The sequence below is a fragment of the Lactuca sativa genome, chromosome 4, assembly GCF_002870075.4.
Source record: "Lactuca sativa cultivar Salinas chromosome 4, Lsat_Salinas_v11, whole genome shotgun sequence".
In the NCBI taxonomy this organism is placed as follows: domain Eukaryota; kingdom Viridiplantae; phylum Streptophyta; class Magnoliopsida; order Asterales; family Asteraceae; genus Lactuca; species Lactuca sativa.
Window position 1 is genome coordinate 127,758,656 of NC_056626.2, and position 16,996 is coordinate 127,775,651.

At 35.7% G+C, this 16,996-nt stretch overlaps 1 protein-coding gene across 1 annotated transcript; it reads right to left on the reverse strand.

The window, feature by feature from the left end:
• Window positions 1–10,414: 10,414 nt before the first annotated feature.
• Window positions 10,415–14,115, reverse strand: LOC111895185 (probable protein phosphatase 2C 60). Its single transcript, XM_052770984.1, has 7 exons — window positions 14,043–14,115; window positions 13,560–13,703; window positions 13,284–13,347; window positions 11,737–11,845; window positions 11,493–11,646; window positions 10,678–10,791; window positions 10,415–10,543 (listed from the first exon to the last, which is right to left on the reverse strand). The coding sequence occupies exons 2-7, from the start codon at window positions 13,674–13,676 to the stop codon at window positions 10,415–10,417; spliced, it is 687 nt and encodes a 228-aa protein (XP_052626944.1). The 5' UTR covers window positions 13,677–13,703; window positions 14,043–14,115.
• Window positions 14,116–16,996: the final 2,881 nt, after the last annotated feature.

Below are 16,996 nucleotides of genomic sequence, written 5' to 3' on the forward strand. Positions count from 1 at the left end.
AGTCTTCATGGATGATTTTACCGTCTATGGAGAATCCTTTGATATTTGTTTGAAAAACCTTACAAAAATTTTACAAAGATGTATAGAAACAGACCTGATCTTAAATTTTGAAAAATGTCACTTTATGGTTGACCAAGGTCCGATTCTTGGACATATTGTTTCAAAAAGAGGTTTAGAAGTTGATAAAGCAAAAATAGATGTTATAAAGAGCTTACCCTACCCGAAGAATGTTCGGGAAGTGCATTCCTTTCTTGGTCATGCAAGGTTTTGCAGGAGGTTTATAAAAGATTTTTCAAAGATATCAGTTCCCATGTGCCAGCTGTTGCAAAAAGACATTGAATTTGACTTCAATGAAGGTTTCAAGAAGGATTTTGATGTGCTGAAAAATCTTCTTACTTCTACCCCCATCATTCAGCCCCCAGATTGGAGTTTACCATTCGAGATAATGTGTGACGCCAGTAACACTGCCGTTGGAGCTATTCTAGGACAGAAAAAAGACCGGGTTCCCCATGTTATATACTATGCATCAAAAACTTTGGACAACGCCCAAACAAACTACTCCACCACAGAAAAAGAGTTGTTGTCAATTGTTTTTGCATTGGAAAAATTTAGACAATATTTTTTGGGCACGAAAGTTATAATCTTTTCGGATCACGCAGCCATTTGGTACCTTGCTGCCAAAAAAGACTCAAAGCCAAGGTTGATTAGATGGATTTTGCTGCTACAGGAATTTGATATAGAGATTAGGGACAAAAGTGGGAGAGAATATTTGGTAGCTGATCATTTGAGCCGACTCACCCCACCTGAAGACCCGACACTGATCCGCGAAACATTTCCTGACGAGCATCCATTCACTGTTCAGAATCCTCCTTGGTTTGCTAATATTTTGAACTACTTGGTCTCCAAAGAACTCCCTTCAGATCTCACTCGAGCCCAAAAAGATAAAATAAAGAAGGATGCGAAAAGATATGCTTGGGACGAGCCGTATCTATGGAAACACTGTGCTGATAAGGTGATTAGAAGATGTGTGCCTCAAGATGAAGTCCATTCAATCCTGAATTTCTGCCATTCAGAAGCTTGTGGAGGGCTTATGGTCCACAACGAACCGCACGCAATGTCTTGGACAGTGGTCTTTATTGGCCTCATTTCGTGACTCTTTTCTATTTTGCAAAACTTGTGAAAGGTGCCAAATGACTGGGTCTTTGACATCTCGTAATCAAATGTCACTTACTCCGATCTTGGGTTGTGAAATTTTTTACATTTGGGGTATAGATTTCATGGGTCCGTTTCCGCCTTCTTTCGGGTTTGTATACATCTTACTTGATGTGGATTACATGTCCAAATGGGTCGAGGCAAAAGCTACACGAACAGACGATGACAAGGTTGTGGTTGATTTTGTCAAGAAAAATATATTTGCTAGGTTTGGGACACCAAAAGCCATTATTAGTGATCGGGGTACGCATTTCTGCAACCGCACCCTCGAAGTAGTACTCAAGAAGTATGGTGTCACACATCGGGTATCCACAACATATCACCCGCAAACCAATGGGCAGGATGAAGCTTCAAACAGACAGATCAAGGGTATTATAGACAAAACCATCAATCCAGTCAAAAAAAATTGGAGTATTCGATTGAATGATGCATTATGGGCTCACCGGACAACATACAAAACTTCTATTGGTATGTCACCATATAGAATTGTTTTTGGCAAACCTTGTTGATTACCGGTTGATGTAGGGCATCGAGCATATTGGGCTGTCAAAAATTTAAATATGAGAATGGGTGAAGCTGGTAAGAAAAGAAGAGTGGATATCTAAGAGTTAGAAGAAATCAGAAATTCTGCTTACGAGAACGAAGCAATCTATAAGGAGAAGACGAAAGCATTTCACGACAAGATGATCTCGCGAAAGGTATTCACTACTGGTCAAAAGGTACTCTTATATCACTCTCGTTTCAAACTTATATCCGGTAAATTGAGGTCTCATTGGGTGGGACCTTTTTTTTGTTAATAACATGTTTGATCATGGTGCCATAGAAATTAAGAGCGAACAAACAGGAAAGATTTTTAAGGTAAATGGTCATCGTCTCAAACCATTTTATGAAGGGTTTCAAGTTACAAATGAAGAAGTGGAGGTATTCGAGGTCCTGACTTACCGTAATTGAGGAAACCAAGTAACAATGTCGAGCCAACGACAATAAAAAGGGTAGCTTGCCGGGAGGCAACCCGGGCGTTTGTTTTGGTTTTTGTTCGACTTCTTTTTAATTTTTGTGTGTTTTTAGCTACTTAAATCGTCTTTTTTTTTTAACTGAATTGTGTTTTTTAAAATAAAAGGAACAGAGAGAATTTAAAAAAAAAAAGGTTGAAAAACGCAGTTTTTGTGGAACCTGCAGTCGAATGTCCTGTCTTTGCGATCGCAGGGTATGATTTTTTTAGTCGCAGGTGGTCATCGAGTTTTTTTGGAATTGTTTTCACGAAAAAAGCATACATGCGATCGCAGGTTCCCCCCTTGCGATCACATGTATCTCGTTTTTGTTCCGAGCAGCACGTTTGAACATTTAAAAATCGATTAAAGGCAATTTTTCAAAACCTGCAATCGCAGGCTCCCTACTTGCGATCGCATGTATCAAATTCTTTTCATATAACCGTTACCTGCCACGAAAAACATACCAACGGTCATTTTTTAAAAACCTGCGATCGCAGGTTCCCCCTTGCGGTCGCAGGTTGTGTTTTTGCTATAAATACCGATCGCATCCTCATTTGTTACCACCACACTTCAAAAGTTCCCTCTGAAATCCACTACATTTAGAGTTCTTCTACCAACAAACACCCAAATCACTCGTTTTTCGTCCAAATCAAGCAAATAAGGTATCAATCTCTGATGTTTACTCCTACAACATCTTTACGGTAACGAAATCATGTTTTCGTGGTTGAAATTCTCAAAACATCTCATTTTGTTCATTTTGAAATTTGTATTTTTGTGAGTTTCTTTTTCAGATCTATGCTTCGTTAGTGATCCGCAGACCACAAAAAGTAGAAACGTATGCTCACGACGCAATTTAAAAGAGATTCATCCGGACGATATTTCAAAAATCAAAAAAAAATTCGGCACGAAAAATATACTGCTGCTCAGCGCACAGTCAGGTATCTTCGTTCATGCAGACAGGGTGACGCTCCATAGCCGTAATACACTGTCCAGGCGGACAATATCACGGTAGATTTAGGTTCACAGGCCGCACTTGACTGTTACCAGCGGCTTCTCGACCGCGAGATTATACCACAAGCCTGGGCCCCTAGCCGCACACTAATGCGAGAACTCCATATTTATGATGGTGTTCACGCTCTTTTTTCCAATATTGGCTGGGAGCGCCTATTATCTGCGGATTTTGCCACTTGTCCCCTACTGACCCGAGATTTTTTAGCCAAGTTTAGTGAGATAAATCATGAGGGAAACCTAGCTTTTCACATTTTTATTACCCCTCACACTATTCACGTGCACCAGTTATGTACTATCTTCCATACCCCCATCACCAGTTTATTCCAGCCCACCCCCGCTTTTGACGTACGCGAGTTTTGGTACTCCATCACTGGTTTGGCCTCTTATGATTCAGCCTCATCCGTACAGACTAGTATCGTGCACCCTGTTCTCAAAATTGCATTGAAAATTATATGCAATATCATTTATGAGTAATTTGTATTTTACTCTTGGACTCGGCGAGTTGGAGGCCCAACTCGTCGAGTAGACTCGACATTGTGCGGGAGCTTTGCTGATCGACTCAACGAGTAGAAGCTTTCTGGATGAAACCTTAATATTTAGGGTTTGCACCCTATTTAAACGAGTCATCTCGTCCCAAACCAGCCTCCATCGTCCCTCCCAACCCAGAGAAACCCTAAATCGAAACCCTAAGCCTTTATTGAGTGTTCTTTTGCTTTTTAGTGCCTTTTGTGTGTATTTGAAGTTGCAAAAGGAGAAGGAAGCTTGGGAGATCAAGAGAGAGCAAGTAGATCCAGAAGTTTTGGCACATTTCCTGCTCATTTGAGGTATAAAGCTAATACCTTGGCTTTTCAATACTTAAATCTTGATTTTGGGCTATTTTCTACCTATTTCTAAGCTTTAGTGAAGCTATACTCGGATTTACACACTTCAGATTTGGAACTATTGAGGGTTCCCATGGCATAAAGGTGCCAACTTTATGGCCATGGGAGACTCATGCAACAGATAAACCCCTTTTTATGGCTTTTTGAGCCAAAAACCCCATGCATGGACATCAAGTTCGTAGCTTTACGTATAATATGGACCCTAGGAGGTCAGATCTATGGTTTGGATGCATTTTGACTGATTAAAGTCGACTGTATAGTTTGGGACAAAGAGGGACTCGACGATTCGTTCATGGGACTCGGCGAGTCGGGACGTATTTTCCATCAAATCCTTTCTGTTGATGGACTAGATGCTAAGATTGAAGGTCCCTCAGTTGTCTAGGCTCATTAGGGACCTGGAAATCATAGAACTCGGCGATTGTATGAGCTAACCCGGCGAGTTCAAGGCAATGTCCCAACCATATGAAGACGGACTCGACGAGTTCAAGGAGAACTCAGCGAGTCATAGACTAAATTCCTTCATACAGATGAAGTTGGACTCGACGAGTTCAAGGATGAACTCGGCGAGTCGGTTGAAGAAGGTCCCAATGTTTTGTTGAAAGGGAACTTGTCGAGCTCTTGCTAGACTCGACGAGTAAGGATCGAGCTGTAACATTTTGTGGACGTGGGGACTCGACGAGTTGGTGGACCAACTCGGTGAGTCGAGTCAATCGAATGTTGACTTTGACCAAAGTTGACTTTGACCAAGGTTTTGACCTTGACTTTGACTTGTACGTGAGTTGACCCTTGTAGGAGTTATAAGTATGAAATGGTAATTTAGAAAGGATGTTGTGTAGGGATCGAGGAGTCGAGAAGCTTTGATTTCCATACCGAGGACAGTGCAGACACTACACGACATTAAGGTGAGTTACCTTCCATTAGAGGTGGGTCTACGGCCACAATTTCGGCCTACTAACAGGAGCTGTCTTTAGATGATTGTCTTTGTGATAATTGTCTAGGTTTGCTACTACCTGATGTGTCTTATGTGCCGGCATGATATGTTATATGTGATAGTGGTAGTAGGAGGGGAATAGTCCCCCGAATCGGTCATTGGGACCAAAGGGTAGGTCAATACCCCGGATATGTATGGCCGTATGATTATAATATGTTATTGTGTGGTAGTAGTAGGGGTGAAATAGTCCCCGTTGCCCGTTGAGATAGACCGAAGGGTAGGTCGGCACCCCAGAACGACCTGGCATGGATAGTTCAGTACCCCAGAATGGATTGACATGGGTAGGTCAGCACCCCAGAATGGCTTGACATGGGTAGGTCGGGAACCCCAAAATTGACCGACAGTATGTATGTTGTATGGTATGTGGTATGATGGAGGAACTCACTAAGCTTTGTGCTTACAGTTTTCAATTTTGGTTTCAGGTACCTCTTCATCTAAGGGGAAGGAGCCGACAGGGTAGAAACGCATCGCACACACATGCTTCCGCATTTGAGAACCCTGAGATTGTACTCTGACATTATACTATTTGACATTATGATTTTCGAGACATGTAACTATGGTTTTGTAGTTTGATGTGATATTAGTAATGTTTTTTGTCAAACAATTTTACAAGTAATATAATTAAAAACAAAAATTTATGGTCTCGGTTTTTAGGATGTTACATTCAGGTTCATTTGAGACCATACTAATTTTGGGAGAACGTGAGACGCAATCTAAAATTAATTTTAAAATGTAAAATAAATGGAAAAATCCAAAAATTCTTTTTTAATTATTATTTTCGTGACTTTTTTTTACCTAAAAAATTAATATATATATATATATATATATATATATATATATATATATATATATATATATATATATATATATATATTCAAAAATACATGAAATATTCTAATAGAATATTACACTGTAAATATTCTAATGTGATTTTTAGAATGTTAGAATATTCTATTAGATTTGTCAGATATGTAAAATATATTCTAATATTCTACTAAATTATTCTAATATTCTACTAGAATATGTAAAAAAAACAGTATTTTATTTATTTATTATTTATTTATTTTAGTATTTTTTTTAATTTTTTTTTTGAAAAATATAAATGACGAAAATCATATTTGAATTTTTTCTTTCGGAATTTTCAATTATTTTGCATTTTAAAAATATTTTTTATCTACAAAATGAGTGACTAGAATTGCGACTCACGGTCTCACAAAATTAAGCTATTTCACATGAACTTAATACTATATATATATATATATATATATATATATATATATATATATATATATATATATATGGGAGGGGGGGCATCAATACACTGTTAAGTACAAAATATATTTGGTTAATAATTGTAAAATTACATATAGATGGTTAAGGCATCGATGTATTTTTTTTTGAGAGTGTGTCCTGTGTAATTCTCCTTTTCTTGTTTAGTTATAATTTCAGCAGATTATATCATGATGTATGACTCGAATGAGATTAAATACAAAAAAATAACTCTTAATCGGTCCGGATGTATGTCGTGTTTGTATGTTGAGATAGCTCAGCCTAAAATTTCATTTGTGGTTTGTCAGGAGTGGTGACCGAATAAGGCGGATGTTGTTGATTTTGGTTGTCATACGGTTAAAACCATGCGTGATCAGGCCCGTTCTAAAGGGTGAGCGAAAGGGGTGACAGTCAATGACCCATCTTAGGGGCCCAAATTTTTATGGAAATTGTTATGTTTAGAATATAGTACAAATAATTTTATTTTAATTATTGAGTTATTAAAAAAAATGATGAAATTTATGTATTTTAAAGGTCCATTTTTTTCTCTCACCTTAAACCCAAAATATGTTTGAAATAACTGTACCTAATTCGTAATGTTTACCATGACCCTACAATAAAATATATCATATAGTCTCCACCTCTTATTTACTCTTATTTATCACAGCCCGCACACTCTAGTTGACAAAAAAAAAGCAATTTGCCATTTTAAGAAAATGCTCCACAAAGGTATAAACTCTACAAAAAAAAATAATAAAAATTAAAAAAAAATAAAAAAATAAAATAAAAGTGGTACTATGGCCCCTCTTAAAACCGTAGGTTTTATGTCATTTTTCCTTGTTCTTCTACAATGTTATTTCGAACGTTCTTATGTTTTGTCTTGGTAAAATTTAGTTAGGTCATGCAACTTTCTCTTTAAGGACAAGATTTATAACCACCTTTAGCTTTTCTGCAGATTTAATGATTTATTAAACACTCGATTTAGTTAATAACTAATTGAAAGCCTCAGCAAGTGACACGTGTGGATGTTACTATTATTATTTATTAAAAGGTAATAAACAGTAATACTCGGTATGTCAACAGAATCAATTATAATAATTTTAAAAAAGTTATATCATGTTACGTAAATGAAACTTTAAAAATTAAGATATCTAATTTGAAATCAATTTTGTGAAGTGAAAGGGAAAAATACCCGTTTCGTGTCGTCGATAATATGGTGGTGAAAATAAGTTAGGTATAAAAAAAAGTTTAATAAAATAATTTTCTACTGCAAAACGAAATATGCCTTGCCCTTTTTGGTAACGCAGCTTTATGTTATTGGTAGTTATAATTAAGTTTGGTAGTGCACCTTTTCTCTTTTGAGATGTTTTTAATTAAATTTTAAAGTAACTGAATAGGTATATATTGTCCAATTAAATAGAAAGAATTTGGGGAAACCGTTGTTATTTTTCGTTTTATGAAATTTGTTTAGAATGATATAACTTGTTTAAAATAATTTAAAAAACTTAAGTTCAAATAAATAATCACTCAAAATAAATATTTGTACTTTTAGATTCCCTTGTTTTAATTGTTCAAATACATCATCGAACAATATTATAAATATCGATATCTTCAATTTTAAACAACTGGGATATTCTTTATCCTCCATTTCTTTCTCCAAGACCATATCTTCCCATGATAAACTTGGCATGAAAAATATCCTTGATTGCATCACAAAGATTTGATCGTGATCTCCAAAAATGCCTAAGAATATAAAAGACCTAAAATTATGAAGGAACCAAATTTTTTATTCTCATTAAAGTAGAATTAAAATCGTATCACTAAAGCATTTGAAACACTATTTATAAACTTGAAACATTTTGATCTATATATATCAGATTTATTATAAATATAATCAAAAATCATATTGTGGATCAATCTAAATATATAATCACAATTCATGGATCAATAATAATGTTCTCTATTATAAACTAGGTGTGAGACCCATATGTTATACGAATTTGATAAAACAAAAAAATTAAATATAAAAGTTTAAACAAAAACTTATTTAAATTTGAAATTTAAAATTTAAATTTAAAATTTAAAAGGAACCATATTAAATACTATATGAGTATTAATATTGCAATTTATTAGTTATTTTTAATTAAGAGATGTAAATATGATGTGTTAATTAAGAAAAGATAAAAAAAAAATGAGAAAATGACAAATAGAAAAAACATTTATTCAAAAATACCAAAAAATGACATGTGTCCAAGTTAATAAGAGAGTTGCATGTGACAAAATTATTTTCATTTATTAATGATGATATGAATGAAATAACATATTAATCTTTTTGAAGTCAATTATACGAGAATAGTTTTAAAGTCTTTTTAGTATTTTCATCGTGATAAATTAACAAACATCAATGACAAATTTAACAATTAATGTGCATTATATATTGATAGCCCAATGCTAAAACATAAGGAGATACAAGATTATTATTATGTTGTAGGATTGAGTTTCAAATATAAGATTTACATCGAAACCCAATTTTGTATGTCTTTTTAGGTTGATCTAGTGGTTCAAACTCATTTAAAAGTCAACAAAAATATATATCCTCACCATTTTATATCACTTATATTATAATGTTTGATGTTTACTTCTCGTCAGAATATTTCTTCATAAATGACGTCTGAATGTCAATCTAGTGGTTTAAACTCATTTAAAAATCAGTGAAAATGACATACTCACCATCTTAAGAGATGTTATTATGGTTTAAAATCTCGATTTCTACAACAAGTAAATGAAGACCCCAATAAGGTCAATCCGGGAGATGTTTAGTGAGTTTAAACCACTAAATCGACATTGAAGGAGTCTTCATTTATTTGTTTTACAAATAGAGCTTCTAAACCACAATAACATCTTTTGAAAGGATAACTATACATTTTTCGCTGACGTTTAAGTGAGTTTGAACCATTAGACCGACCTTCATTTATAGAGCCTTTTTTACAATTTGAAACTCAATGTTAAAATCGAAAGTTTGGTAACTTAGTGACTTTATTGCAATTCCGGAAAAATGGTTATCGTGAGAGTATTGAGAACACTACTAGAAAAAAGGCCTTTTACGACGCTCATTGCGCGTCGTAAAACGCTCAGACGACGCGCAAATGCGTGTCAAGGAAGGCCCTGTCATAAAGAGAGACGACGCGCTTTTGCGCGTCGTCTATAGACGACGCGCATTTATGACGCGCATTTACGACGCGCAGTTACGACACGCAATGCGTATCAAGGAAGGCCCTGTCATAAAGGAAGACGATACGCATTCGCGTGTCGTAACCTTACGACGCGCGTGTTAATGACACGCAATGCGTATCAAGAAAGCCTCTGTCAAGAAAGGCCATGTCATAAATGAAGATGACACGCATGTTTGCGTATCATAATTTTAAATGTTAAAAAAAAAATTATTTTTTATAGATTTACTAATTTTCAAATTAAATTTGCATTTAATGCCTCACAATATAAAATAAAATATCATATACAAAAAATATAATCCATTTCATAAAATTTAATGTCATACAAATAAAATACCATAAATAACAAAGATAATTCATTTCACTAATATGTCAAATACAAATAATTATTCCAATAGTGACTAAATGTTATAAAAAAATGAACTCAAGAGAAGCAGAATATACAATTGCATTATCTAGCTTACTATCTGCCAACAACTCTCCGTGTGTTTGCTTTTTGTTTGAGTCTCGTTTCCTCCAAAACTACTAGATACAATGGCTTACCACTTCAGATGCATCAGGAGTGAGTTCAATAAAAGATCCAACATCCCTGTAACCCTTCTTTCTTCCCAACCCAGGGACTTTTTCTATTCTTCAGCAACCAAGCATCAATCATAGGATTTTCGACCAATTCCTTATCCTCTATCAATAACACCAAGAAATCCTACACAGATAAAACCATGATTCGGTTAACAATTACTGGTTTATAGTTGTATAAATATACTCTTACTCACCATAGAGGAAATATCATATTTAAACAAGTTGACTCTCTTTTCTATTAACCAGTAATCAAGAAATGGGCCCACAAGTAAAAGGGATCCAGCCTGGATAGGTGTTGTATGTCCCAGCAGATTGAAAGAGCTTAACAAGTATTTCCTTTTGAGATAATGATGGAAGACAAGTCATCATCTTGTATTCCTATAAGAAATCAGTTGATCACAAACTACATGTGCAACTGCAGGTATACACACACATACAGAGAGAAAGAGAGAGAGAGAGAGAGAGAGAGAAAGAGAGAGAGAGAGATAGAGAGAGAGAGAGAGAGAGATAACCTTGGCATGTGTCATTATCTCTTTAGCCCAAGAGAAGAAATTATTGTTGTTGATGTTGCACACCAGAAACAAGAGATTGTGAAGAAACCTCTCAGAGGAGCAAGTCCAAGAAACCTGCATAAACTTCAAAGTAAACATACATGTTATATTTTATATTGTGCTTCAACATCTACCAAAGGGTATTGTTGTCTTTTAACAACAATATAGCGGAGATGATTAATAAATTTGACTCAAAAACCAAACATATTTGAAGTTGGATGATGATTAATAAAAACCAAACATATTTGAAGTTGGATGATAATTAATAAATTTGACTCAAAAACTAAAAGAAAACATATAATTAAAATGACCTTAATCCTATTAGCTAAACAAAATACACTAATCCCATTAGTGAATAACCAAATAAAAATGAAACAAAATAGCCCAAATCCTTTTGATCTTCAATCCATATAAAGATTCAAATTAATACTCCATCTTAATTTCTAAGAGTATTATAATCCTATCAACAAAGAACTAACTAAAAACCAAGCAAAGTGGACCAACATTGAAGACAATCAAGAAATTAATAGTAAAATATTACAAAGCCTCATAAGTACAGTGGTGAGAGGATCGGATCCAAACTAATCATTCCTTAAGTCTTGTTTTTTTAACTAAAAATCAACTTAAATTTATAATAAAGCTAATTTATTAAATTTCATGCCCCCTTCATTGTTATGCCTTTAACAGCTCTTACATACATACATCAATTCATTGAAACAACTCATTTCATCCAGACATCAGTATATTTGGTGTGTATGAAGGAAGAAAGAAAGTACCTCCTCATTAGACCAATTATCATTTAGACATTTTAAATCGTTACCCTTTGGTGACCAGATTAGTCCCTCTATCATGCCACTGAATTGATCCATTTTATTTCCCAATATAGCCAACTCTCTCCAGCCACGTTGTCCACACATCATCTCATCCATTCTGCATAATGATACCAATTTCTTCAGATAACAGACAATTTAAAACAGCCATGTATTTGGTTAGTGTGAATAGATAACATAGAAGAGTAACCTGAGAAAAGATTTCTGGGCAGCAGTTCCAATATCACCAGCAGCATAAGCTTCCTGCTTCAGGACTTGCTGGTGAAGATACTTGGCACAGAACTTAGAGACTGCCTGAACTGAAAGATAAAAAAAAGCTTAGTGAGGATTGTTGGAACAGGTCCCAACCTTCTCACTCACACAACACAGATATATATGTATGCAGAAAGCAAATATAGAGATACAAAAGTACTTTGGACTCAAAGCTGCTGCACACTGACTTCTCATATTCAGAAAGCAAAGGCTATATATATAGCCTGTAGTACATATCCAATGGAAACAAACTAAAACAGTCTACAAACTAGCTAACTACTCCTTAAGACTAGGATGCTTTAAAGACCAAGTATACCCACATGCACTTCTAATGAACTAGTCAAGCACCATTTATTTTAACTAAATAAATCAAACAAATACTAACCATTAACCCATACCCATATCCATATCCTGAATCAAGATTACCCAACATTCACCCCCTAATCTTGATTATCCAAACCTCTTCCACAGTTCCTCCTTGCTTATGGATAGCTTCTGTATTTTCTGCCATCTCTTGCTAAATTTTTGAGTTCCAAAAAAAACATGTCTTGATCTCGTTCCTGCGTATTTTCTTCTTGCTTCTTGCTTGCTTTCTTTCTTGCTCTCTCAATCTTCTTTTGCTGAGAACCTATCTTGCTTTCTTGTCTGCTACTTGCTACAGACTTGTTTTTCTTGCTTCATGCTTGCTAACATTTCTCTTGCTATCCAAATCATTCTTGCTACTTGCTTTAAGAACACAAGGTTCTTATCTCTTGATCTTGCTAAACTTACTATTTTCTTCCTTGATTCGAACTTTCTTGTTTGGTCACTTCGAATCTTATTACTTGCTATTCAAACCACTTAGGTTTGATCTTGCTATCTTGCTTTAATCTTGCTCTATCTTGCTTAGACTCTTGTTGTACCTTGCTTCAATTTTCTTTCCTTCTCGATCAAAAGTGATCGCTTGCTGCTTCTTTCTTCTTTCTTGCCTGCTAACATGTCACACAGTTGTGTTGTTTTTTTCTTCTTCTTCTTCTTTCTTCTGATCACAAAGACCTAGCACCACCGAGTCCTTTTTCCTGCTTCACTCTCTACAATGAATCTATCTCTCGGCAATGGAGGTGATCGGCTCCAACAATGATCGACCTCTTCTCTCCTGTCTCTCTTCTTTCTTCTTTCTACTTTCTTCATTCTTCTTTCTTCATGTCTTTTCTCTTTCTTCTTTCTTCTTTCTACTTTCTTCATTCTTCTTTCTTCTTGTCTTTCTTTCTTTCTTCTGATTGTTGCCAATCAAACATTCTTTCTCTTGTCGACCTGCTGCTGCTTCTACTGCTCTTGTTGCCCTGCAGCCAAAAGCTCCTCCATCCGAAAGTCGACTCTCAAACTAGCTCTCTTCAACCTGCTCTGATACCCATATCCATATCCTGAATCAAGATTACCCAACAAGGACACCTTATATATGAAGAAACAAACATGTGTGTATATAATCTATATCCATATGCTTACCTCCATGGCCATCATAAACGCCAAAGAAAGATGTGGAGTTGTCCAAGTCAAGTAAAGCAGCATGCTACCAAACACCTCATATTGACACATAAAATCTTGGTTAATTACTATAGTGATCAATGTTTGGGCTGACTGAAAGTTGTATCATAGAGAGATATAGAGAAAATTCAACAAGATTACAAGAGCATTAAACTATCATACCTTTTTAGAATATAGAAAATCCAAACAGGAACAATAGCTTATATAACTAACAAGTAGCCTATACTAGGGACTTACAACATCTTCCATTGATGTGCGCCATCCTTGCATGGATGAGACTCCATATCTCAGTTTCTCATTCTCACCATTGTCGGATGTTTTATCAGTTTTAGGTGTGCTTAGGTAAACCCCCATATCTAGTAATCAACCCGGATGGTAAGCCTAAAATCCCAAAATCATCAATCACAATTACAGAAGTTACAGTTAGATATAAAATTAGACGCCACATCTGGCATGCTAAAGAAAAATACAGCTATATCACTTCATATGTACAGTATATTATCAGACACCTAAAACCAGTACAGTTCAGATGCATCATGAAAACACGAAACAAATAAAGGCAACGAAACCAAAACACCAAACATAAACACAGATTCCAAACGGTCATGCCCTAAAATGCTAAGCCTAATTGAAATTTCAAACAATTATCGAATCAATGGCAAATCTAACGTAATATTAGATATTCCACAAATTCCAAATCTAGAAAACGAAGATGCTCACATAAAGCCCAATCACGATGGATCAATGATTTCAAAAACGAAATGACAGATTAAGGGTGAATCGAATTGTAAAAATTATCTATTTCTAAGCGAGCATCCGAGTGTAATTAAGATCTAAGCCGCATCACAACAAATCAAATATTCAAATTAACAAAACTTACGAGAGATTGGAATTGTCCGTACAGTTTTGTTCCAGTGGCGGATGAGGCATTTTATCAAACATGTTGCGTGCATCATCGGTTCTTCCCCATTTACTGTATAAGTCGATTTCTCGATTTCTATTTCTCTTTCTCCCATTCCAGTCTCCGACTTTCTGTTGCTGTGATAGAGAGTTTCCTTCCATCGCTGGGATTTGAGTAGTGCCACCACTCCTCCGAAGGCTCTGAGTTTTCTCGGTCTAGGTCACCAGACCTAATGTTGCTGGCAAGGGCAGGCGAGGTGAGATTGCTGGAGATGAGGGGCTCCATCGGCTGGGTGACGCTGGAAAGCGTTGGACGGTGGGGCAGGGCTAGACGGAGGTCAGAGGTGGGATGCGCCAACACCAAGAGAAACGTCGGAGGTGGGATAAGCTGTCGACGTCGAGAACCGAGAAGAAGATAAAGGGTTTGTCGAAGTGAGAAGGAGAGAAAGGGAAGTTGAAGAGAGAATGAGCAGTACAGGAGGGCATAATCGGGGCAAGTTCTTGAAAAAAAAGCCCTAGCTACTAGGGAAATTAAAGTGGAGGGAGAAAAAAAAGGAAGGCGGGGATTTTAAGTTTTTGGGATTTCATTTTCCCCGGATGGAACGCGCGCGTTCTATTAAAATTTATAAAGCGACGGTCGTAGACGACACGCAGGTGCCCTCCATGTTTTTTTTTTTGTTTAGACACTAATTTTAGGGCACGCAAAAATGCGCGTCTGAAATCCTTTAAATTTTGGAAGAGATGACATTATTTTTTAGACACTCACCTTTGCGTATCATAAATCACTGCGTGTCATGGTTCGCGCGTCGTAAAAGGCTATATTTCTAGTAGTGGAACCAGTAATTTGGTTGATATTGCAACTTGAGAAAAAAAATTGGAGTCAAAATCGAAATTTTATGGTAATATAATGACTTTCTTGCAATTTGCCCTTTTCAAAAACATAAAAATAAAAAATAAAAACAATTATTATTGTCATATTTATTTAAAATGTTGGTTAATAACGATTAGACAAAATTGCAAAAATGGTCCTTGTGGTAAGCATTTTTACCAAGATTTAGTCCAAATCTCGACTTTTTTGGCTTCATGGTCCTTTTGATGTAGTTTTTTTATGGTTTTGGTCCCTCTATAAACTGAAATGACTGTAATGTCCATATAATATTTTTTAATGTTTTTTTAATTAATTTAAATGAAAACGAAAATAAATATTGAATTTGGGCCCACATCTCTCTCTCTCTCTCACTCTCCCCACCCCAACCCATCTATCAATCGTCTTCTTCCTTCTTTCAAATACACGTACATCACTCATACATACACACACTGAACCTTCTTTCAAATACACGTACATCACTCATACATACACATACTGAAAAATGATTCTACAGAAACTGGTAAGAGCAAAACACCTCGACGAATTGTAGTAGAGATATGGAAAAAATGATTTTCTTGAAGAAACATAAATTTGAGTTTTTTTTTTTGTCTAAATTCATACACACACAGACACCCATGAACAAACCTATCTAATTTATGGGTTCTTGACACACACATGCATGCAAAATGACTTTGTGTTTCTGAAAATTTTCCACAAACTCATCGAGGTCCTAGACAGATTTTAGGGTAAATCATTTTCGATTTCGTTTCTAGGCACACACACAATTTCGATTTCGACTTTGGGCACACATAACACCAAGAGGTGATATTTCCCACAACCTGAAAGAAACTGGACCTTTCGATTTTATGGTGCATTACTACATTCAAACTGCAAACAAACTCATTCGGTTTAACCAAATTTCGATCAACAAACAACAATGGTGTCGGAGGTGCCAAAATTGAAATTAGGTTCATAGGGTCTAAGTCGTTTTAGCACAGGGATTGGACTGTATGGGTATGACTGGGAGTCACGGACCCCCGAAAAAGGAATCTGATATGATTAAACTCCTCAATCATGTCATTGACTCCGACATAACCTTCACCGACACCTCAAACGTTTAGGACCCTTTCACTGATAAGATGTCTAAATCCAAACCTCATCTTCCAGATCATGATCGAAGAATAAGAAATTCCAACAAAACCCAGATAAGGAAAACTTCAAAGCTTCAAAACTGAAAGGAACCCATTTATCGAATCTGAAGTGATAAGTGGTTTCGATTTTCAAATACAGTAAATGATTAGAGAAATGAAAAGGCTGTACAAATCAAACTTAGGAGATTAAAAAATCACAAAAAGGGGATCTTTGTTCTGAAAAGAGCTCCAAATCAATGTACTCCTTCCTAATACACTCCAATTCATCACTCATAATGTTTTTTTAAAGATTGGCACCTTGTAGTATAGGTTGATGGAGAAGACGAAGAAGATGGGTTTCGTTTTTGGAGGATTAGGTGGTGACAAGGGCTGATTTCCTTGAGATCCAATTTTGCAATGGATATGGATTTCCCTCTTTTTCCTTCTAGTTCTCAAATTGCAGGTTGGGATGGTAATAATTATAGCTGATGAAGGTCTCTTCGGAGATGATCTTTGATGGCAAGATGAAGACCAGGGTTAGAGATGGTCACATAAGGTGTTTGTTGGTGTAGATTGAGCGGTTAAAGAATGAAGCTTGGGTTCAACATTCTTGGTCTATGGATGATGGTGGTTAAAAGGAAGACAATGAAGGCTTATGATCTAGAGAGAGAGAGAGAGAGACCCTCTTTATTTCTTAATATATATATATATATATATATATATATATATATATATATATATTAAAAAATTAAAGAAAATGAAAAATAAATACATGA

Excerpts from the sequence above, each read along its gene's own strand:
- LOC111895185 (XM_052770984.1), bottom strand. The coding sequence starts at position 13,676 with ATGGGGGTTTACCTAAGCACACCTAAAACTGATAAAACATCCGACAAT. Across the intron at positions 10,792-11,492 it reads ATAATTGGTCTAATGAGGAG|GTTTCTTGGACTTGCTCCTC; the intron begins GTACTTTCTTTC and ends AAGTTTATGCAG. Across the intron at positions 10,544-10,677 it reads AGATAATGACACATGCCAAG|GAATACAAGATGATGACTTG; the intron begins GTTATCTCTCTC and ends GATTTCTTATAG.